The 22,460-nt window shown below is 38.4% G+C and overlaps 2 protein-coding genes across 5 annotated transcripts in view; one reads left to right on the top strand and one right to left on the bottom strand.

The window, feature by feature from the left end:
- LOC137049385 (THAP domain-containing protein 5-like) overlaps positions 1-9,010 on the top strand; it is a 74,074-nt gene extending 65,064 nt beyond the window's left edge. Inside the window, exons 2-4 of one of the 4 annotated variants that reach the window (XR_010899577.1) lie at positions 1,607-1,775; positions 4,826-4,936; positions 6,930-9,010. Coding sequence is in view for 3 of the 4 variants with exons in the window: in XM_067427937.1 (XP_067284038.1) it covers positions 1,607-1,775; positions 6,930-7,132 (372 nt within the window). In the remaining variant the exon portion in view is untranslated. The remainder of the gene's footprint in view (positions 1-1,606; positions 1,776-4,825; positions 4,937-6,929) is intronic. The other 3 variants (XM_067427937.1, XM_067427938.1, XM_067427939.1) reach the window with 3 other exon arrangements.
- The window catches only part of LOC137049384 (THAP domain-containing protein 5-like), a 163,647-nt gene that overhangs the window by 51,946 nt on the left and 89,241 nt on the right, over positions 1-22,460 (bottom strand). The window lies entirely within an intron of this gene.

The raw sequence follows: 22,460 nt of genomic DNA, 5'->3' as shown, positions 1-22,460 counted from the left end.
CTAAGCCAGGGGTCGCCAACTGGCGGACTCCAGTCCAGATCCGGTCTGCGAGATGCATCCATCCGGACCACGAAGCCTTTTGACGCAATTAAATAAATAAATGCCAAATGCGATTTAAAATAAATAAATAATCACATTTATATCAGGCAGCTCAGAAGAACCGTTTTTCCTATGTTGCCACGGTTGCGTTGACAGTTAAAGAGGTCAGCTCCGCGTTTCAGGATCTCACACCGGACACACACTTTATATACGTGCGAGCTCAGTTTTGAGACACACCAATGAGCTTCAGTCCGGTGTGCGGCCCCATTTAAGGCTACGTTACTATGCTCACTATATGTTCAGACGCGGAGTCACGCCTGCAGTGAAGAGACTGAGAACAGAAAGTGGCGTGCAAAACAGAGGCTGAATCAGAAATTATCCCCTTAACCCTTCACTATTCCCTACGTTAGTCCACTATTACAGTTCACTTGAAGGAGTGAATGAAAACGAGTGTGTGAAGTCGGACCGCTGTTGTGTGTACATCGGCTGTACACTCGTTATTGCGGTGCAACGTGATTGAATGAGGGCAGATTTATTAAAGGATTACCTATTGCTTTAACAATATGAAAAGACATGTTTATCTATATGAGAACATACTATATTTTGTTCAATAAAGACATTTTAATCTACACTAATTTCTTTATTCTGGCAAAAAGACATCAATTCATGTTTTTAGGTATATAATTGTCCGGACCTCAGCCGGTGAGGAAGGTTTTTTTCTGGACCCCAAGCTATTTTAGTTGAAGACCCCTGACCTAAGCCCTGCCCACATCCCGCCTTTTTGCCCATTTTCTATTATCCGGGAGTGACAAGCGATGACATGCATGATGGCAACGCCCAGCTCGCCCCTACTTTAAGCTTCAGACCGGCTTATCGGAATCCTATGGGTGACGTCACGGACACCATGGGACGTGGGCGGAGCTGAGGTGAATTGATGACTAACAGACAGCAGACAAACGACAATTTGCCTGTCACTCAAAGTGGATATGCCTTAAGGCTTCAAATAATGTAAACAAATGAGTTATAAAAAAAATTCCCCCCCTCAAAGTGCTCACGAAGGGCAAAATTAGCCGTATAGACCAAAACCACAATTTGTACCAGGCTGTAAACATGTTTTTTTCTGCTGTAAAGTTGGGCATTTTAACAATGGGGCTCAATGAGATTCTGCTCCTTTCTGGAGCCTGTCTCTAGTGGCCAGTCAATAATCTGCAATTTAAGTAATTTCCCTATTGGCTTCGAGAGAAACTGGGGGAGGTTGCCGCTTGGTTCAAACATAAATTCAGTCTCTGGCGAGTGATGAGAGAACCGGAGCTTTCGACCCTCCGAGTCAATTGAACCAAATGATTCTGTGATTCTAAGCTTTCCATTTGTATCTCGATTTCTACAAATCATTAGATCGCTAAACTGACTAATATATTAAGGGTCTGTATAATGTTTTTTTCTCCGGTGATTTAAGTCCATTAACTCTCTCTCTAACTCTTACCAGTGACTGAACTGCTGAACTAGAGCTGACTGAGACACTCTGAGATTGTTAACATTTATTTCTGTGATTATTCTCATCTTAAAGATGGCGGTTAATAAAAAGAAGAGTGAAGACCTGAAGATTCAACATGTGTTCAGTTTACGTGAAGAAACTGAGGAGCAAGCAAAGGTGGCGATTATTAAAGAGGAGAGGGATGACATAAGGATTGAACATCCATTCAGTTTGAAACAAGAAGAAACTGAGCAACAAACAGGTTGGTTTCATTCTCAAAGCTTAAAGGACAACCCCGGCGAATTTTTAAGTTTATCTTGACCGTTATATCTTTTTGAGTACAGTCTATAGAAAAAAAAACGAACCGGATTGGTGCTTGCAACACAGCGTTATTACAGTTAATGCCCAGATCCCCACTCAGCTAAAACGGCAGCTTTGGGGGCATGCACGTAACGGGTGTCTTTGTGCCTCTTAACAGACACAAAATGCAATTAAAATGTCTGTCCAACATGAACAGGGCACATGACAACGAGATGCGTTTAGCCACTTAGCCATTGTTTAAATTCACCTGTTTTAGCCGGCTAGCTGTGTCTCGCGCTGAAGTCCCGTGGGAACTCAGTGGTAGCCGGAAAGTCGAGAAGAGCATCGTGTTTATGAAGAGGCTCTGCTCATCGGCTCGTCGGTTCTCAGTATTGAACGTGTCCGAGAGAAACTGTTTTCGATTCTGTACTGCTGATCCGATGAGGACCGCTGCTTGTTCAGTTACTCGCGCATGCTCAGTATCAGCGGCTAATGAGTTCATTAGATCTCTCAGCAAAACATGACTCAGTTCAGTGAACGGTTGGAGTTACAACATATAATACAAGAACATTAGTTTATTTTTATTCGGAGGGACTGTCACTCTTGTCAGAAAGTGAGTAACTAAAGTAACTTGTGTGATCAGCGCTGATTTGAGACGCGAACCGTTTAGAACGATTCAGTCCGATTTGGTGAACTGGTTCGCCCGGTTCACTAAAAAGAACCGGTTCAAAAGAACGATTCGTTCGTGACCGGACATGACTAGAGTGATGATCCGATCGGGCTCACGAGCGAAGAAGAAATTTTTCGCGTTTGTGCCTTTCCGAATTTGCAGCAAACACTTGACTAATTTACACAGACACAACACAGCCGGGCCGGTTGAAGAAAAATGCCATTCTGTGGTTACAGACGGGTGCAGCCACTGTGGAGGTAATAGGTAAAAGCTGATTCGAAAGACCGCCGTTCGCCAGTTCCTGTGTTTGCTAGAAGTACGCAACTTGGCCGTCATTATGTTAAGCCCCGCCCACCGACTCTATATGCTTTTGATTGGCCCAACCAGAGTTTGTCATTTAAAGCTCAGAAGTGTATTGAGAGTTACTAGACGACACTTGCGGCAGATTAGATTTGCTGCCGCTAGGGTGCGTCTAGATTTCTAGGCTAGCTTAGAACCGCTTTTGACCATGAAATGTAAACTTGCGATTTTAATGACATTAAAGTTTTATTTATTCAGATAAATGATTTTTTAAAAAAATATTTGTATATATTACCTTACCTTTTGTAAGCATTTGAAAATCCAATAGCCTTCCTTCATTTGACGCAGTTTTATCGTAACATTAAATCGCCATGAACATTTTAATTAGCAAAATATGGGGGAAATTATTTTGATAGATACTGTTGCATTATGATTTGAGGGTTTTATGGTGTGTGTTTTATTTTTTATTTCAGCAGGGGTTGATTTTACATAAAGTATTTTTGTTCAGGCTACACTGTAAAAGATTTCAGTGTTTCCCCTAGGATTTTTAAGGGGGGGTGGTAGACCTCCCGAAACCTACTAGTGTCACGGAGCGGGAAATGGTTACGGATACGTGATGTCGTCATAATGTACCCCCTTAAATTTTGCATACAGGATCTGTAGTCCATCAGTCGAGCTGCTCCACTTTGCATCGTCTTCTGATGTTTGTTGATATTTATGATGTATGTCCACAGTACGGATGTCACCGTTTGGGACACACAGTCAGACGACCAATACAGTCAGTTACCAGCTGCTGCACTTGTGATAGGGTGCATGTTAACCCTTTAGGCCCCAGAGGTTTTCGGACCAAATCAGAACGCAGATTTTGGTTCCTTCTCATTACAGTGCCACTTAAATTCAAACATGCTTTTGCGCTTTGGTTGGAGAGCCAGAAGCGGACGTGCTCAGTGCTGGTCACATATCACAACTCTTCAGTGTTTTTAACCGCATAATTTTTATTTTAGGTTCCTGGAATTTAACCCTTTAGGCGCCAGAGGTTTTTACCTAAAATGTTAATTTTGACATCTTTATTTCAAAAGACTATCTTAAAAGTGATAAAAGATAGAGACTTTATGTAAATTAGAGAAATATTAAGGATGACCCAAAGTTTATGTAGGGATTACATTTTCCCATCTAATTTGCATATTATGACGTCATATGGTGCTGGCAATCTTGGATTTTAGAATTTTCTTGAAAGGCGACATGTTTAAATGATGAAATGCAGCACTTCTTTCCCCCCCCAAAATGTCCCTTACCTTCTGTGTGCTATACTGCACAATACTGAATGTTGAGGTAAATAGTAAACAAACTGTAAATCATTACTAATAAATGGTAAAAAACAAACCCAATGCATGTAGCGGTTGGCCTTTTGCTGTAGAGGTTTTCCATTTACTACATACAGTAGGCACTCTGATTCCATGTGTGGGGCACATATATTATTCAAATGACACAAACACAAGTAAACACACTATGCATTATAGCCCCTCTGCCCCGTGTCCGAACTGTCCTATGAATACTTCGACATCGTCTAACATACCCAGTTGCATTAGACAAAGTCTCAACCCACAATACTGTCGCCGTGATTGTGTGGAGGCGCCCGGTCAGAAGATGCTTCATGGTTAGCGCGGTAAAAATCTCCCCCGGCTGCCTCGTTCCCAACACTTACACACCTGATCACAAAATCGCGTGGATGACATTTAAAGAATTAATTTAACTTTTTTAATTTTTTTTTATTTAACGATTTATTAAAAGTTTAAAGTATACTTAAATATATAAATAGATACAGTAATAGATACAAAACACAGTTTACTCAACACATTCACATAAAAGCCTAAGCCACCTAACCCAACTACACTAGGCCTTATTTAACACTAAATAACAGTTATAGTACTAATAACACCAAAGAAGACTGGTAAAAGCTTTGTGTACATAGAGCAGACCCGACTAATCGATTGAGAATTGTTATCAATGATTTCCATTCGATATTTCAATTCATATTCCAGGAATCTCCATGGACTATGCTGTTTGCGGATGACATTGTGATCTGTTGTGAGAGCAGGAAGCAGGTGGAGGAAAGTCTAGAGACGTTTGCTCTGGAGAGAAGAGGAATGAAGGTTAGTCGCAGCAAAACAGAATACGTGTGTGTGAATGAGAGAGAACCAAGGGGAACAGTGAGGTTACAGGGAGAAGAGGTAAAGAAGGTGAAGGATTTTAAGTACTTAGGGAGAACAGTCTAAAGCAATGGGGAGTGTGGAAGGTGAAGAAGCGTGTGCAGGCAGGTTGGAATGGGTGGAGAAAAGTGTCAGGTCTGTTGTGTGATAAAAGTGTATCAGCAAGAATGAAAGGAAAGGTGTACAGGACAGTAGTGAGACCAGCGATGTTGTATGGTTTGGAGACAGTTGCACTGAGGAAGAGCTAGAGGTAGAAGAGCTGAAGATGTTGAGGTTCTCTTTGGGAGTGACGAGGATGGATGGGATCAGGAATGAGTACATCAGAGGGACAGCACATGTGAGATGTTTTGGAGACAAAGTTAGAGAGGCCAGGTTGAGATGGTTTGGACATGTTCAGAGGAGGGAGAGTGAATAATTGGTAAAAGGATGCTGAGGTTAAAGCTGCCAGGCAGGAGGTCAAGAGGAAGACCAAAGAGGAGGTTTATGGATGTAGCGATGGAGGACATAAAGGTAGTCGGTCTGAGAAAAGAGGATACAGAGGATAGGACTAGATGGACGCAGATGATTCGCTGTGGCGACCCCCTGAAGGGCACAGCCGAAAGAAAAAGAAAGAAAGTTATCGATGATTTTCATTATTGATTATTAATGATTTTATTGATTAGTTGTTCCAGCCCTAATTGTTTCCATTGCGACACGTCATGCTTCTCATGTAACAAACCAGCCGCAATAGCGCTGTATCACAGATGTATCAGTTTTTCTTTTCTATCAAAAAAGAAACATTTTCGATCAAATTTTAGTGCGGTTAAAAACACTGTATAGTTGTGATATGTGATGAGCACTGAGCACGTCCACTTCTGACTCGGCGCCAACCAAAGCGCAAAAGCATGTTTGAATTTAAGTGGCACCATAATGAGGAACCAAATTCTGCGTTCTTATTCGGTCCAGTTACATACCATTACATAGTTTTGGTACTCAACCCTGGTCAGGACTCTGTGCAGGACAGTCAAGTTCCTACACGCCAAACTGAAGCTCTGGTTTGCTGAAGCATTGAGTTCCTTTTACTGGAACTGAGGGGCCAAGCCCAACTCCTGAAAAACAACCCCACACCATAATCCCTCATCAACCAAACTTTACACTTAGCACAATGCAGTCAGGCAAGTACTGTTCTTTTGGCAACCGCCAAACCTACTAATCACTCCAGAGAACACTTCTCCATTGCCTCTAGAGTCCAGTGGCAGCATGCTTTATACCACTGCATCCAATGCTTTGCAATGCACTTGGTAATGTAAGGCTTGGATGAGCTGCTCGGCACTGTTCTTGAACTCATATTCATCTGAAGATCATCTGAAGGCCACAAGTTTGGACATCTGTGACTATTGACTCTACAGAAAGCTGGTGACTTCTGTGTACTGTGTGCCTCAGCATGTGCTGACCCCGCTCTGTGATTTTTTTTTTGTGGCCTGACATTTTATCCAACTCAGGACAAACACGCTTCCCGTCAAGCGGAAAAGGCTGTTTTGTAGGGTGAGAGACATCTGCGCACCGGTGTTCCCAATCGCCAGCGGAAAACACACACACACACAAAAGCGTTAACGGCCGAAAGCGGCATCACATTTTTTTCCTTCTCATCAAGATTCTTTAATGAATAGAAATTGTAGAACAACATTTATTTGACACAAAATAATTTGTAAAAGTATTTTTCATGCACAATTTCATGCATGATTTTCAATTTAATGCAAAACAAAATAATTATCAACATTAATATCCAGGGAAAACAGTTAGACCACATTTTTTGGATGGGGTGATGAAGGACCTGGACAATGAGTGGGGGGTATATGAGAACTACTGAGAACTACTGGTCTAAATGTTGCTCAATGTCTTGTCATGTTATGCCATTAAACTGGGGTTAACTTGTATTTGTCTCTGTTCACCGTAGGCCTGATGACGCTGAAAGAGGAGAGTCAAGAATTCAATGAAAAGGAAGAAAAATATATCTATGAAACGCATCAGGATTTCCTACCTGAAGAAAAATCTTTTAGTTGTTCAGAGACTAAAAAGGACACAGGAACTAGAATTTTCACCTGCCCTCAGTGTGGCACGAGTTCTTCAGTCAACATCAAAACCTTGAAGTCCGCATGAGTTCACACTGGAAAGAAGCCGTTCACTTGCCAACAACATTGTGGGAAAAGTTTAGCTCAAGAGTAACAGCCTTTAAGCCCACATGAGAGTTCACACTGGAAGGAAACCTTTAACCTGCTATGAGTGTGGAAAGAGTTTCACAGGGAAAAGAGTCTTTTAGGCTCTATTTACACTTCAAGGGACCCAATTCCGACATGTGAACGTGTATGCAGGGGAAAAAAACGTATGAATTCCGACATCCTCATATCGGATTCTGGATATTGCATTTGCGTATGCCATGTAAGCGGTCAAATCGGATATTCCCCAGCGAGTCGTACGCCGCTGAAAAAGGGAATGGCGGCAGCTCAGGTGGACACGAACTGCGATCGCATTCAACAAGGACTCTTCTCTTCTTCTTTTTTCTCGGCCTTACAAGAGCAATGTTTTGCTAACCTTTTAAGAAAGTGCGGAAAGAAAACCTTGAATAATCATTTTGTCTGCATCCATTGTATGTCGTGCTGTTTTACTTTCTTTTCCGGGTCAGAATGTCTTTGGCTGTTTCGCCAGTGTATAGTGTACAGGATATGGGATGCTCTAAAAATCTGATATAGTCACCTGCCAACAGTGTGGAACGAGTTTCACTCAATAAGGGCACACTGTTAACAATATTCTTGTATTTTTAAAGTACATTACTGGCTGCATGGTTTCCAGCAAGTGACTGTATTTTGATTTACAGTAATTGTACTGTAATTAAAACACAGTTCACAAGAGCAGTCCTGTAAAAACAGTATTTTACAGTATTTTTACATTTGTAAGGCTGGAAAAACCTAGTAGATGCCGAAATGTCTAATCACTCTGAGAAAACAAAGAAAATTAGCATCTGAACTCATTCATACAGTTAGCGTCTCTGTCCGAGACGACGTCACATTGAGTGAACCATCTATGAAGGACACTAATTTACATGCCTTTCTTTTCACATGAAACTTCCCCCAAACTCCTCCTGCCCCTCATATTGAGATCACCTGAAATGCAACAGAAATCTCTTTGCTACAATGTCAATCCTCACAATACAGTATTATATGTGTTTGATATCATTTGAAATGTCTCAGTGCGACTGGTTCAAATATCTCAACTCCACAGAAGTAAACTAGAACATCATAAATGTTTTAAGAGTTTAAAGATATCTTGCCTTGGTGTATGGTGGGTGTGGCTTTCAGCCATTTGGCCTCTCTTCCATACAAATCTCTCGACTCTGTAGTCAGGGCAGCCTGTAATGCTGGACGTTTCAAGATAGCCAGCATTATGTAATTTTCAGAAGTCAGGTATACATTTCATTCTTTACTTCAGAGTATTTGACGGATTACCTTTGAATTGATTATGTAATTGGCATTATACATTTACCTGACTGTTAATAAATTGTTACACTTTGATTGATTCTGACTTGCTCTGGAATTATTCAGGGTACAAATGGGCATAATTTCAACAAAGGGTTAAACGGAATAATTAAATGTGTACTTAAACTATTTAATATAAATGACCAAATAACCAATTGGCATTCTAACCTAAATTCTAAATTATGATTAAATGGAGTCAGATAACGAGGAATTGGAATAAAATCCCTTTTGAAAAGACGAACGCGCAGTGACCTTCACCCACCGATCGTTAGCCCCCATTGGGATGATTTGGTCGGGCTTACACATTTATTAATTTTGGTCTGCTTCTGCCGTAATTAGTTATACTGTAATATCTATATTGATACATTACTACTAAATATTACTATTTTCTAAATAATTATTAATAATGATATTATATGGTAATGTGTTATTACAGTAAACAATGCTATAGAAAGTTACAATATAATGCTACATCAGAATTCCTGCAAATCATAAGCAATCCAAACAAGTTTCTTGTCAAAAATATTTTTTATTCACTCAGATAAACTATTAAAAATTATTTAAAATCATTGCATGTTCAGTGCATCAGCAATTTACAGGTAATGGGCGGCTGTTAAAGGGTAGTTGACCCAAAAAATGTAATTGTCATCATTTACTCAATTTCAAGTTGTTACAAACTTGATAAGTATGAGTTTCTTTTTTTAATACAAAAGATAATCTTTTAAACAAACTCCATCTAGGACTGAATAAGACTAGTGACGTGGGTTGATGACCATCACCTTCCTCTGCACCATCCTCTGGCGGACTCCCGTTCTGGTAGTACAACTCTCTGTCTGGCATTTCCATCTTCAGGTCTGACCTGGAACATGTTAGCAATATCATAAGTCAATAAATATGCTTTTAAAAAAAGAGTAATTCTCTCAACCTTGTCCGTAAATTCCTCCCCCCTCCAACTTTTAGTTCCTCCTCAACAGTTGCACACCTGATTTAATTTCAATACAAAAGCGAAATGCAGAAAGAAATTCACTTGCCTCTGAAGACGCTCTAGTGTTCACGTAGCAGACTCCTGGAACTCAATGTTGAAGATGTAGTAACTTGCAAAGAGAACTGCAAAGGCGGTGAGGGAGAACTTTTCCCTCAAAATATTAAAATGGAGAACTTTTCCCTCAATGGATAGCATCCACTTGAATGGTGTCATGATTAAATGTCCTGAAAATGAAAGACTGCAATGTTAATTACCTTTAATGTTTTATTCTGAAAACAACCTCATCTCAACAAGGTCCAAGAGCGACTTCAGTCCATTCTTACATGGTACAATTTGTATATGAAGTGAATAAAAAAGTGGCTAAACACATCTCGTTGTCATGTAAGGGCCCTGTTCATTTTGGACAGACATTTTAATTGCATTTTGTGTCTGTTAAGAGGCGCAACCTGCCGTTTTAGCTAAATGGGGATCTGGGCATTAACTGTAATAACTGTAATGTGTTGCAAGCACCAATCCATTTTTTAATTTTTTTTATATAGACTGTACTCACAAAGATATAACGATCAAGATAAACTTAAAAATTTGCCTGAGTTGTCCTTTAAAGTCCTCGCTGACCCCTCGCAAAAACACCAACAAATGCTCAGAGTATGAGATATCAGTACTCTCAACGCAGGTGATGAAGAAGGCAGAAAATCAACCTGATTTTGCAACGATTTGCTTAAGCCATATCCTCCATGCGATAGGTAACGGTGTTCGGAGACAGGCTAATTTGAGAGAAAACTCTGTCTAATTCAGGCACACAGTCTCAGCAGCCACAGTCAGACACTGTTTCACAAAGTCACCACATGAAAGAGCTTGTCCACTTTTCATAATTCATGTGCTATGGTATCCAGTTCCACTGTCCGCTCGGCTGACGTGTTGCTTCATTACAGGGTCAAATTTGGCCAATAGCTCCACTTCTTTTAAGAAGGGACAGGTGCAGCCTTTAGTCCTGAGGTAGTATGACTGGGCTGTGCTGCTAAAGAGGAGGCAACAGGAGGAGTATTACCTGAGACAGCATGGCTAGGCCGTGCGTCCAACGATATTGGATTCAAATATTTCCTCAGTGCATCTGAAGAAAAAATATCTGAAATCAGCTACTAGTTTACCAAGCAAAATGCATTAAAAAAATGCATGCAACTCTGTTAAGCATATATTGTAAATATTAGAACAACACAGTCCAGTGTCAACAGAGCTGATGTAACAAGAACACAAAATAATTATTGTAATAATTAATAAGGTGTCCAGAACAATATACTAAAAGTCTTAGATTGTCTAAGACACATCTTAGATTGATGAGAATTTAACATATTTCCTCAACAAGGATTTCTTAGGACTTTTAGTATGTTGTTCTGGACACCTTATGATCTATGCAAAAAAAATATTTTACAATTAGTTCTATTTTTGGCTCCAAATGTTGTTGTTGTTGTTGTTGCCTGGACTATATGTGAGCATCAGAACTTGACCACGGAGCAATGGACTGCACACAGAGCCGGCCCGTTATATAGGCAGTATAGCCAAATGCTAAGGGCGCAATCTCGCTAGGGGGCGCCAAAAAGTTAAACATATCGTGCATGTGCACACGTTAAACAGGTAACTTTACAGATGATATCTAGCCTACATAAACAGACTGATATCCAATCCTCCTCTCCAAAAAAAACAAACAAAAAAAACCTTTTCTTACTTTGTATTTTTTTCTTGTTTCTAGTACGAACATCTAAAAATTCTTAAAACAAGAAGTATTTACTAGACAAGCAAAAGTAATTGTCTTGTTTTGGGGGAAAAAATAACTCAAAATTAAGAGATTTTTTGCTTAAAATAAGCAAAATAATCTGCCAGTGGGGTAAATTAAATAATCTTAAAACAACATTATTTTATTTACCCGACTGGCAGATTATTTTGCTTATTTTAAGCAAAAAATCTCTTAATTTTGAGTTATTTTTCCCAAAACAAGAAAATATTTTTTACTTGTCTAGTAAATGTTTCTTAATGTAGCAATTTTTTGATAATTAGCCTAGAAAAAAGACAATAAGACAAAGTAAAAAAAAGCATTTTTTTAAGGCCAACAACATTGTCGTTTTTTTATAATATACCAATTGGTTTGAAATGTCTCTGTAATTATTTAGAGGCACATTAAACGCAGTTAGCAAAGGCCTAATAATTTAGTTTTTCACTATGTATACCACCAATTTAATTTAATTAGATTAAATTAATGTTTAAGTTGATATTTACAAGAAATATTGTAACTGTTACTAACTTTTAACTGAGAATATAAACACAATAGCAGAAGAATATGGTTTAAAGAGACTTGATTATGGTCCAAACATAGTTTGGGGTAATGTTCCTCCATGGATATTTCCAGTTCCTAATGTAGACTTGAAACTTTTAGAACTAAAGAAAGAATGGACTGCAAGGAATGCTAATAATATTGGATATTTGGTTCATGAATATGTAAAGCGGAATTACTACCATTATATTCCAATATTCACTGATGGATCTAAAGATTTAAGGAATGATCATGTAGGAATAGGAGTGTACATACCTGAGTTTGATATAACCATATGCAAAAGAATTAATGATAAATTATCTGTATTTACAGCTGAAGTAATAGCCATCATTTCAGGGTTACAATGGGTAGAAGACGTAAGATGTTCTGCCTCTCTTGCAGCACTCCATAGTTTGAATTCAACTGAAAATATAAAATATAATTATTTATTTAAAGAAATAGCCGTGATAATGCTAAGAATAGAGAGAATGGGAATTGATATACAGTTTTGTTGGGTTCCAGCTCATATTGGGTTGGTGGGTAATGAGAAAGCAGATTTGACTGCCAAGAATGCATTGAAATTAAAGGATGAGGAAATAATGAAATTTCCATTTGGTAAAGGATCATTGATTAAATAATCCATATCATTGATTAAAACAGCAGTGAGAGATTCACGGCAAAAAAGTGGGACGTAGATAACAAAGGGAGACACTATTATAATAGTCAGAAATCGATTAAAGTCAAGGCTTTTTAAAGGGAAATATAGACGAGAAGAAGTGATTATATCAAGATGAAGACTTGGGCATACTTGTTTAAAAATATGACACCTGTAATGTTCCAGAAAATGTGGAGCATGTCATTATGAGGTGTAAAAAATACGTAGAAAGGAGTATCTTGCAAGATAAGATTTATGAGTTGGAACGAGAATAGAGTTTGAAGGGGATTTTGGGGATGAACAAAGAAATGTGGGGACGTAGTAAGGTTCTCCTTAATTTTCTTAAAGATACAGGGTTAGAACACAGAAGATAGAGATACAGTAAAGTACAGTATTTTTTTAAAAAGTACATGAAGCACTGAAGTTGCACACCTCGGCGACGGTACAGAAGCATGCACCTGAACAAGTTGGTTGTGACCCGTCATTAATATCAGAGTGTCGTAGCTTGAACGGCCAGATTGAAAAAGCATTGCTGTTGTCTTTGGTTTGCGCGGCCATTTGGTTTATATATAACGTTAGTTGTTGTAGAGTTCTGATGAGGTAGTGTATAGTTTGATTAAAATAGAATGTGAACATTCTACAGTTTCTATGGTACAAAATACTACGTTATGGATGTTACGTTCTGTGCCAAGGCTTCGGAGCGTGTCTCCTGCATTGAAAATTATTTGGTGGCCGGCAAAAAATGTTTTGTCCCGCCAAAGCCTTATTGATCAGTTATTGTGATTTATGAGTGATGTGACAGGAGGCATGTTAACTGAGTGACAGAGAGAAAGAGCAGAGCAGAGCGCACTCACTCTCTGTCATCATAATAAGCACTGTCTTATATTTCATTCACATATGACGTTAGTCAAAATCAAAAGGTCGGAAGACCGAATCCATGTCGGACAATTTTTTCCTTGAATTACCATTGGGTGTGAATTGACTCTTCTCTGACTCACTCGTTTGAATATGCTCTCCTCCTCCCTTCTGCCCCAGTCTGTTCAGCCACACTTTCTTGCCTTTCACGTTTCAAAAGCTCATCTTCAGTGTTGTTATTCCGATTCAAATAGATACGCTTCAGGATCTGCACCAAAGTAAATATCTTATAAATAGTCCATCACAAACATCTCCATGGCTGCAAGCAGGGCTTGACATTAACTTTTTTGCTCACCAGCCACTGTGGCTAGTGGTTTTCTAAAGTTACTAGCCACTCAGCATTTTCACTGGCCACAATTTAGGCTAAATTAGGCTACTTGATTTTGAGTCATTTTATTTGATTTAGAAGATTTAAAACCCTTTCAAACTTTCAAATGCAGAGTGACAAAATTCAGATACTAATACATATTTTAATATGTATACATTTATTTAACATCTGTAGTTGTTTGATTAACATTAATGACAGACAGGTATTTAATTGGGCTGCTGAATGCATGGATGTAATATTTGTGACACATATCCAGTTATTACCCACCTGTTTACATACACTTAAGCCAAAACCGACAGTGTTCATGCGATGGACATTTTGACATCAGTGTGCGCGTATTTGACTATTTAGGAGCAAGGAGAACTGATCACGCGTGCGACAGAGAGAGAGAGAGAGCGCCAAATGCGAGAGAGCGCTTTTGTTGTGTCATTCAGCGCGATTCCGCCTATCTCGCCTTCACTAAGTATAAAGAATTGTAGTTGAATTGTAGCCAATTTTGTGATATGATGGTCTTTGCATTTCATTTAGCTGTATATTCATTTAGATTTAGGTTCAACCCGCCAAAGTGGCTAGTGGGAGTGGCTGCCGTACTCTACCCGCATTTGGCGGGTTGGCGGGTATTAATGTCAAGCCCTGGTTGCAAGACAAGCTCTCTGTGCAAGCTGGTTGTTACGTTGATTATGTTGACGGAGGTTTTTCCTATTTTCAGGCGCTGTGTAATATCATTGCGCCGCTGCACCCATGGGACGGCCGCAAAGTTACGTGATTATTACACAGGAATGAGAAAATAGTCCCTAGCCATATCCATATCGGTCAAAATAATTTGCAACTTTTCATTTTCCATTGGTCTTAGTACGCAATGTAACTATAGAAGAGTCAAGTTTTAAATAGGAAAAATATTGAAAGTCTTTGGTAATTTTTTTGAGTGTGATGCTAATGGTCTTACATGATTCAATGATGTATGCTAAGCTATGCTAAAATTGTTACTGCCAGATACAGAGATTGACTAAATGGATTAAAAAAAGAGTAAAACCCAACTGTTTAACTCTAATGCCTGGTTCAGACTGCACGATTTTCACACTCGTCGGGTCACTGCTCTTTTCACACTGCATGACTATCTGGGGTAGCATTCAGTCACTGCTGTGTTCATGTAGCCGGTTTGGAGGTCTCTGTCATTATGGCTTGGCTACCCCTCTGCGTTGTGTTGTGTTATGTGGTGAATAAAGACTGGAGTCTAATTGCTGGTTCAGAGGGTCTTTTATTTGCATGAGTTGAAAATATGCAGTAAATATGTCCGCTCAGACCTGTTAGTCCACTATTACAGTTCACTTGAAGAAGTGAATGAAAACGAGTGTGTGAAGTTGGACAGCTGTAAGTAGAGATTTAAATGTACAGTTATATATTTTGTACCCCTATAGAAACAAATTTGGACTTGCACAGTACCTTGTGTTCTGACAGTGCATGTTTCCATTGGCTAGCAAGGAGGGCATTATCTGAAACTCAAATGTACTGGATTTTCCTGGTTAAAAAAAAACCCCACTCAATTCAAATGCTTCCGTGCAGGCATTTTTGACACTGGGATGTACATGACTCTGAGTCGTGGTCTTCACAAAGTTGTTTTCGTATTGTAATAGCCATTTTAAAACATTATTTTTGTGTCGGTTTTACACACTCACACAATTTTACACAAACTGAGCTGGGATCTTGTGGCCCATGCATAGTGATAAAAAATAAAATAAAAAAGAGGTTTTGTTAAGTGAAATGAATTTTATTGCTTCACAAATCTATTGAACAAGTCAAGTTTGTGTTGAAAGATTTTCAGGAGCAATGTTTTACATGTTTTGCACTTGATGAAAACCGGCAAAATTGCCAGAGGAAATGCTGAAAGTATGTAAAAAGTTTGTGTTTTCCTTCTTGATTGAGGTGAAGTCCGTCGTCTTTGTATAGGTTTTGGATTATTCTTCCATTTTTGAGAAATGGTTTTGTAGTGTTCAGAAACAGAATATTTCTTGTTTGTGAAGTCCAGTGTTGAATCAAGCTGTTGCATTGTTTGATTGTCGTTTTCATTGTGGAGTCGTCGTTCACTCGTGGTAAAACGGCGCTGATCGCGAAATACAGAACGTGTGGATTGACCAGTGAGATTCTGGCTATGAGAGTTTTCATTCGCTGGACCACAGTCGACGCAGGCGCTCCACTCGCGATGTCGTTTGTTCCTATGTGGAGAATCACTATTGTGTACTTGTGTAGTTTCTCGAAGTGTTTTATGTGTTGTTGAGTTGATCTCATGAGAGTTGTGCCTGGGTGAACCCAGCACTGAGCATTTGGGAAATAGTCCTCAATATCCCGACACATTGAGTCTGTGAGGAAGCAGACCTGTAGACCTGTGAGAGAGAAGAAATGCTTCTTTATACTATATGCATTATAGTATATGCTATATACTATACATGTTATGCTTCTTTATAGTGTTTGCTATATGAGTTATGATTATATTGTATTATAAAAATACATTAATATTGCATGGATAAGATGCTTACCTCGAGGTAGGATGTATGTTCTTTTGTTGATTGTAGTTGTTATTGTGCTTTTTTCTAAAGAGAAATGAAGAATATTAGAGATTAAATACCCAATTTGGAAGTCTGATCTTCTTTGTAGATTGAACACAGCATAGTTTTTGCCTGGATATGTGATCTAAACATGTCTCCATGTCAAATAAAGCCACTTTAATTAAAACACTCATATAACATTCTTCAAAATATCCTTCATTTCTGAAGAGCTGGACATTTTATTAAACATCAGATGTGTTCAGCTTTGAGAATGAAACCAACCTGTTTGTTCCTCAGTATCTTCGCGTTTGACTCTGAATGTTTCTTCCTTCTTCACACCTTCATGTTTAACTCTGAATGTTTCTTCCATCTTCAGGTCTTCATGCTTCACTCTGAATGTTTCTTCAATCTTCACGCCTTCATGTTTGACTCTGAATGTTTCTTCAATCTTCAGGTCTTCATGCTTCACTCTGAATGTATCTTCAATCGCAACATCTTCACTCTTCACTTTAACAAACGCCATCTTAATAATAGATCTCAGTGACTTCACCAGTAGAGCTGCAGTCATCAAGTGTGAGTAAATCAGAGAAACATTGTGCTTTTATAGAGATTTCAGGGGGCCGTCCTTACAGGTGACGATAAAGCACACAAAGCACTTAAAGGATGTGAGCAGTTTCAATCAGCACAACTATAGCCCTGATTATCATAGACATCAGAAAGAGTCACACCTTCATCCATTCATTCATTCACACTTAACTGAGATATTGATTAGCATCAACAGTCACAGCAGTTAAAGTCATGAGGCAGAATCAGCAACAGCCATTAAAGACAAAAGGTGAAAAGCCTCACTTACCATGATTTTACATTTGTATTCCCACACACCTGAAACAAAAGAGATTAATTTTTAAACATTTGTCCTCCTGCTGACTTTCTATGGCTAAATAATTGTACCAAAATAGTAAAAAAGTGTCTGGTCGCTGTAAACCCATAGTTAGTGTCATCTTTTGTCTCTGTGATACTCTTGATGATTCTGCCAGAGCCGGACAGTAATGGAGTACATTTATTTGAGTATAGTACTTAAGTACAATTCTGAGGGATCTGCACTTTACTCAAGTATCATTTTTGGGGAGTACTCATGACTTTACTCAAATACATTTGAGAGGGAAATATTGTACTCTTTACTTCACTAAATTTCTATCCATAACCATAAGTACCCGTTACTTCTAAAAAAGAATAATAATAAAAACATGTGGTGACACAAAAAACAATGGATGAATGTGCCAAATGATGTTCTTGAGTATGTGGTGTGTTTAACAGAGTCAGGTTAAAATGTGGGTGCAAAAAATCCATTAAAACTAGCTGAGGTTTGTCAGAGCGTTGCCATTGTGCTGTTGCCTTGTGGGCAAGTGAGGAATGTTAAATAAAGCAACATGGTAAAACAGGGTATTCTCACAAAAATGCGTATAAATAGTACGAGTGTGCAATGTCGTGGAATGTATACGCCAAAACTCATTTTGGCGTGTCTATGGCACGCTGTTTTTCGCGTGCATATGATACGCATATTATGGCGTATTATACATACGAACCCCCTACCCCACCACCCTAAACCTACCCAAGCGCGTGTCATATATACGCCCCACTAACCTAAACCTACCCAAGCGCGTGTCATATATACGCCCCACTAACCTAAACCTACCCAAGCGCGTGTCATATATACGCCCCACTAACCTAAACCTACCCAAGCGCGTGTCATATATACGCCCCACTAACCTAAACCTACCCAAGCGCGTGTCATATATACGCCCCACTAACCTAAACCTACCCAAGTGCGTGTCATATATACGCCCCACTAACCTAAACCTACCCAAGCGCGTGTCATATATACGCCCCACCACCCTAAACCTACCCAAGCGCGTGTCATATATACGCCCCACTACCCTAAACCTACCCAAGCGCGTGTCATATATACGCCCCACCACCCTAAACCTACCCAAGAGCGTGACATATATACGCCCCACCAGCCCTAAACCTACCCAAGAGCGTGTCATATATACGCCATAAAGTGCGTATCATATGCACCCGAAAAACAGCGTATCATATGCACGCCAAAATGAGTTTTGGCGTATACATTCCACGACATTGCACACTCGTACTATTTATACGCATTTATGTGTGATCGGGTTGGGTAAAATTATGATTTTACTTTCAATTCCTTTTACATTCTCCAAGGTATTAACATTTTTCCATATAGGACGTTTCTGTACATAAATGTAAGCACTGTGGCAGTATGTAATGCAATATTTAGAAAATGTACTCTTGATACTCAAGTACTTTTAAAAACAAGTACTTCAGTAATTTTACTTAAGTTGACATCTGACTGTAGTACTTGTACTTGAGTAAAATTTAGCAAGGGGTATCTGTACTTGTACTCAAGTAATGAAGCTGTGTACTCTGTTAACCTCTGGATTTTGCATCATTACTTTAATTGGTGCCAATGTTCTTGCTTATACATTTGTAAACTAAAATATCTGACAGTTCTACCGTTGTTTAAATGGGTTAATTCTGAAGTTTAATTTAATTTGGTTACGATATTATTTGAGTAGTATTATAGTAGTATAATTTTTTAGATCTTCAATATACCGAAGGGTGCACACTTATATTTGACTGTTTAAACCACTTGTTACTAGCGACGGGCGCTTTTGTTGAATCTTTTGTTGAGCTCATATCAAACTGACCAAATCACATGATTCTAGCAAACAAGGCTTTATGTCATTGGCTGTGCCCGAAATCACATACTTTTTTTTTTAAATAATTGCCTATTTTGTTTTTTATTTTGTAAATTTTTTTTGCAGAAGACTGCGTTCCACTCCACTTTTAGACATGCACCTGCAAACTTCCCTAAACATCTCCATCGCAGTTTTGAAGTGCGTTCCACTTCGTAAAGTGGACGAGGGATGATTATATGGAAAGACACATGCTCCTTCGATGATACTTTATATGTACACTTCAGGCAGCTTCGTATACCACAATGCAACACGACTGTGACATCACCGCATATCGCATTTAATTTACCCCACCACAAACATTTAAAACAACCCAACACACCTATATACAAAAAGAATGCTGCATTAAACATAAAATAAAAAATATGTATATAATAAATCAGTTCCATAGTGGATTCCAAGTGATCAGGGGTTTCCAGTTCAGTCCATTGCAAAGGTTCGGCCAGTAGTGGGCACTCATGCAATGTATCCGAGTGAACGAGACGGAGGGAAGTTAGCAAGTGAAGGGCATAGTAAAAACCAACTGGAATGCAGCACAGGAGTCAGAAGTATAATCAACTGAAGAAAATGTTTACTGAAGAACAGCTTGCAGTTTCATCAGCAGAATCAGCTTCAACACTCAGCAAAGGGTTCAGAGGCCACATTTCTTCAGCAATTAATGCTTCTGGTTAAGGCACAGATAAACAGCTACATGTTTCACATATGGGCATGAAACATATATCATGCCCATTTATCATGCCCAGGAAGCATATATCTCCAAAATCCACTGAGGTCACAAAGTCTAAGTTTCTAGACACCAGTTTGTCTGAAAGATAGTCATCTCCCATGTGTGCCAGTGGTATAGTGGAGCGAGAGATTCTTCAAGGTTGGATTTGGTCAAGCCCTTGCGCTGATCAGAAAACTTTCCCAAAGCATACTGATTATCCTTTCTCTCAGTAAGCGGTTCAAACAATATTTGTCATTTTTCTTTGGTGGTTGAAAATGAAAAATAAAGTTGATGCTTTTGAATTTGTGAATTGGTCAGGCCTGAGTGATCTCGGCTGTCATGGTCAGCTAGGAAAGTAGATATTTGTTTTACAGTTTTTACTAGGACACATTTCTCAATACTTAGGCTCCTTTTTTAAAACTCTTCACACTGTGAGCACAACATCAGTCTATGTGAGCTTAACTGTAGATAATTTATCATTGATTTGCCACAATGCACAGCTTCTTTCAAATGACACAATTTCTTTTCTCACTTAAGCCCTTTTCGGATGGTAATTGTGTCTTGTGGGGTCATAAGGTATTTTCATCATTGACAGGAGCTAGTCTGTGATGTTATTGCCTTCCGAATCTAGAATGTCAGTGTTTTCCGTGTTCTTCCACCTCCCGCTTAAAAATGCCTGGCCGAATTACCTACTGTTTTTTGACAAACACCAAGGTCATGTGGTATCTTAATTACTGTCGGAATCCACATCTCATTGAGTTTTCAATTGTGGAAAATACCTGTTGGGTGCTTTCTTCGGTTACCCCTTTAGCTTTCAGCCACCAGTAGATGTCATTACCCAACCTTCCTTGAGTGTTTTGACCCTTAACTACAACACTCTTCAGTTGCTGGATCGACAGTGGTGGCCAAATCACTGCCCATCTGCTCCTGGATACCAGCTTTCTTCCTCTCTCTTACTCCATATCCAGCATGAAGCTGGTTAAGCCTCATGTCTCATCCTATGAACAGCATGATTCTTGCTCTTCTCATCCATGCCTAAAGCTGACTGTAGCCGCCATGCTGATGAAGAATATATTTCTTCAAAATTCACTGCTTATATCCTTTTTGACCACTGCAAAGCACCTTACAGTTGCACTTCACTGTAAGTTGGATGCATTTTAAAGAAAGACTTTAATTACTGAAATGCTGGCAACTATTTCAGTACTTAAGGACTCTTCAACTTTTCTCTTTTTTATTTCAATTGATGTCAATATTCAATGTTCTAAGGCATTGTAGAGACCCAAGACCCAACTGTAGAGACCCAAGTCCTAAGAAATATTTTTTTGGTTAGATTTTATGTTGGTTTTTAACTATCGATGTGAAGGTAAAAATTAGTATTTCCCATTTATTTTAATGGTGAAACATATTTGTCAACCAAAGATGGTAAAATGTGTTGTGAAATGTGCAAAAGGAAAGTGTATAAGATCTTGCTGTTCATGGGTCAATTTGAACCATATAGACAGCTATTTTAAAGCAACTGTACAGACCCAAAATACAAAACGCTTCTTTGTTGTATGTCAAAGCTCTTCAACTCTAGTTCTGAAGTGACAGTGTCTTGCAGAGTTTAACATTTTAATTTCTAAGTATGTAAAAATAAAAAGTTGTTTTACCTGTAAACTGTCGCACCTCCACTAATTTGTCCTTTGTCCACTTTTCCATTTATGAAGTGATCTGAACCGTATATTTACATAATTTTCATAATATTTATTAAGTAGATATTTTATTCAGAAGTAGTTTTGGTTGTAATGTTAAAGTTTGATTTGAATTCAGTCTTTAAAACCCAAAGAATCGGGGCACATGTTATAGTTTGGCACTGCATCACAAACAGTGTCTATCGCTATTTATTTATTGCTCTGTCATTTCTTTTGTAAATCAATCACCAAATATTAAAACTAGAATCTGAAAGCATTCAAATAATATAATTATAAATTATAAATGTTTAATTGCAAACATCCCATTACAGCATTTTTTTGTAGTAAAAGTGAATTATTTTTACTTGCTTCTATAATCTTTGCATACTGCGATTTTTGCGGAATTGTATTGGATCCAATTAGGGTCAATTTGACACGAGGGTTAAGTGCAAAAACCTAACACAACACAAAAACAGAAATTTGCAACATTTGTATAGTATTACCATAATTAAATATATTCTTACTAAAAAAAAAAATACAAATACTGTCGAATACAATTCGATTAAACTGGATGCCTACACAAATGTTAGTCTTTCAGTTCATTAACATCCATTCAAAGGGTACATTTAGGAATAAATGTTATACTGTAATGTTAACATGAAACATGTAACATAAACCCCAGTGAATATATTATAAGCAGCAGAGGGTGTCAATCTTGTTTTGTAATTAAATTTTACACACAAATAAAAATTGTAAAATGCTGCTTATGTTTTTTAGATCAGTGTTTTGTGTGGCAAAGTGTGTTTATTGGGAACTGTGTTTATTGAAAACCTTGATTTGAGACATGAATTAAGTGTTTTGGTAGTTTGAGTGCATTTTGAATGTGAAATGAACTACTGTTAAGGAAAAACTATAATCCGTTCAAAAACTTTATTTTATTTTTTACTTTTATTTATTTATGATTGGACCTGAAAAGATGATCTGTCTTGCTAACACATTTACTGTAAAAGACAATTATAATTATTTTGGTGAAATTATTTCACCTTAGAAAGTCAGCAGCAGGAC

The sequence above is a fragment of the Pseudorasbora parva genome, chromosome 20 (genome assembly GCF_024679245.1).
Source record: "Pseudorasbora parva isolate DD20220531a chromosome 20, ASM2467924v1, whole genome shotgun sequence".
NCBI lineage: Eukaryota > Metazoa > Chordata > Actinopteri > Cypriniformes > Gobionidae > Pseudorasbora > Pseudorasbora parva.
The sequence above is the reverse complement of the archived record's forward strand: the minus strand, read 5'-3'. Positions and strand labels throughout refer to the sequence as shown.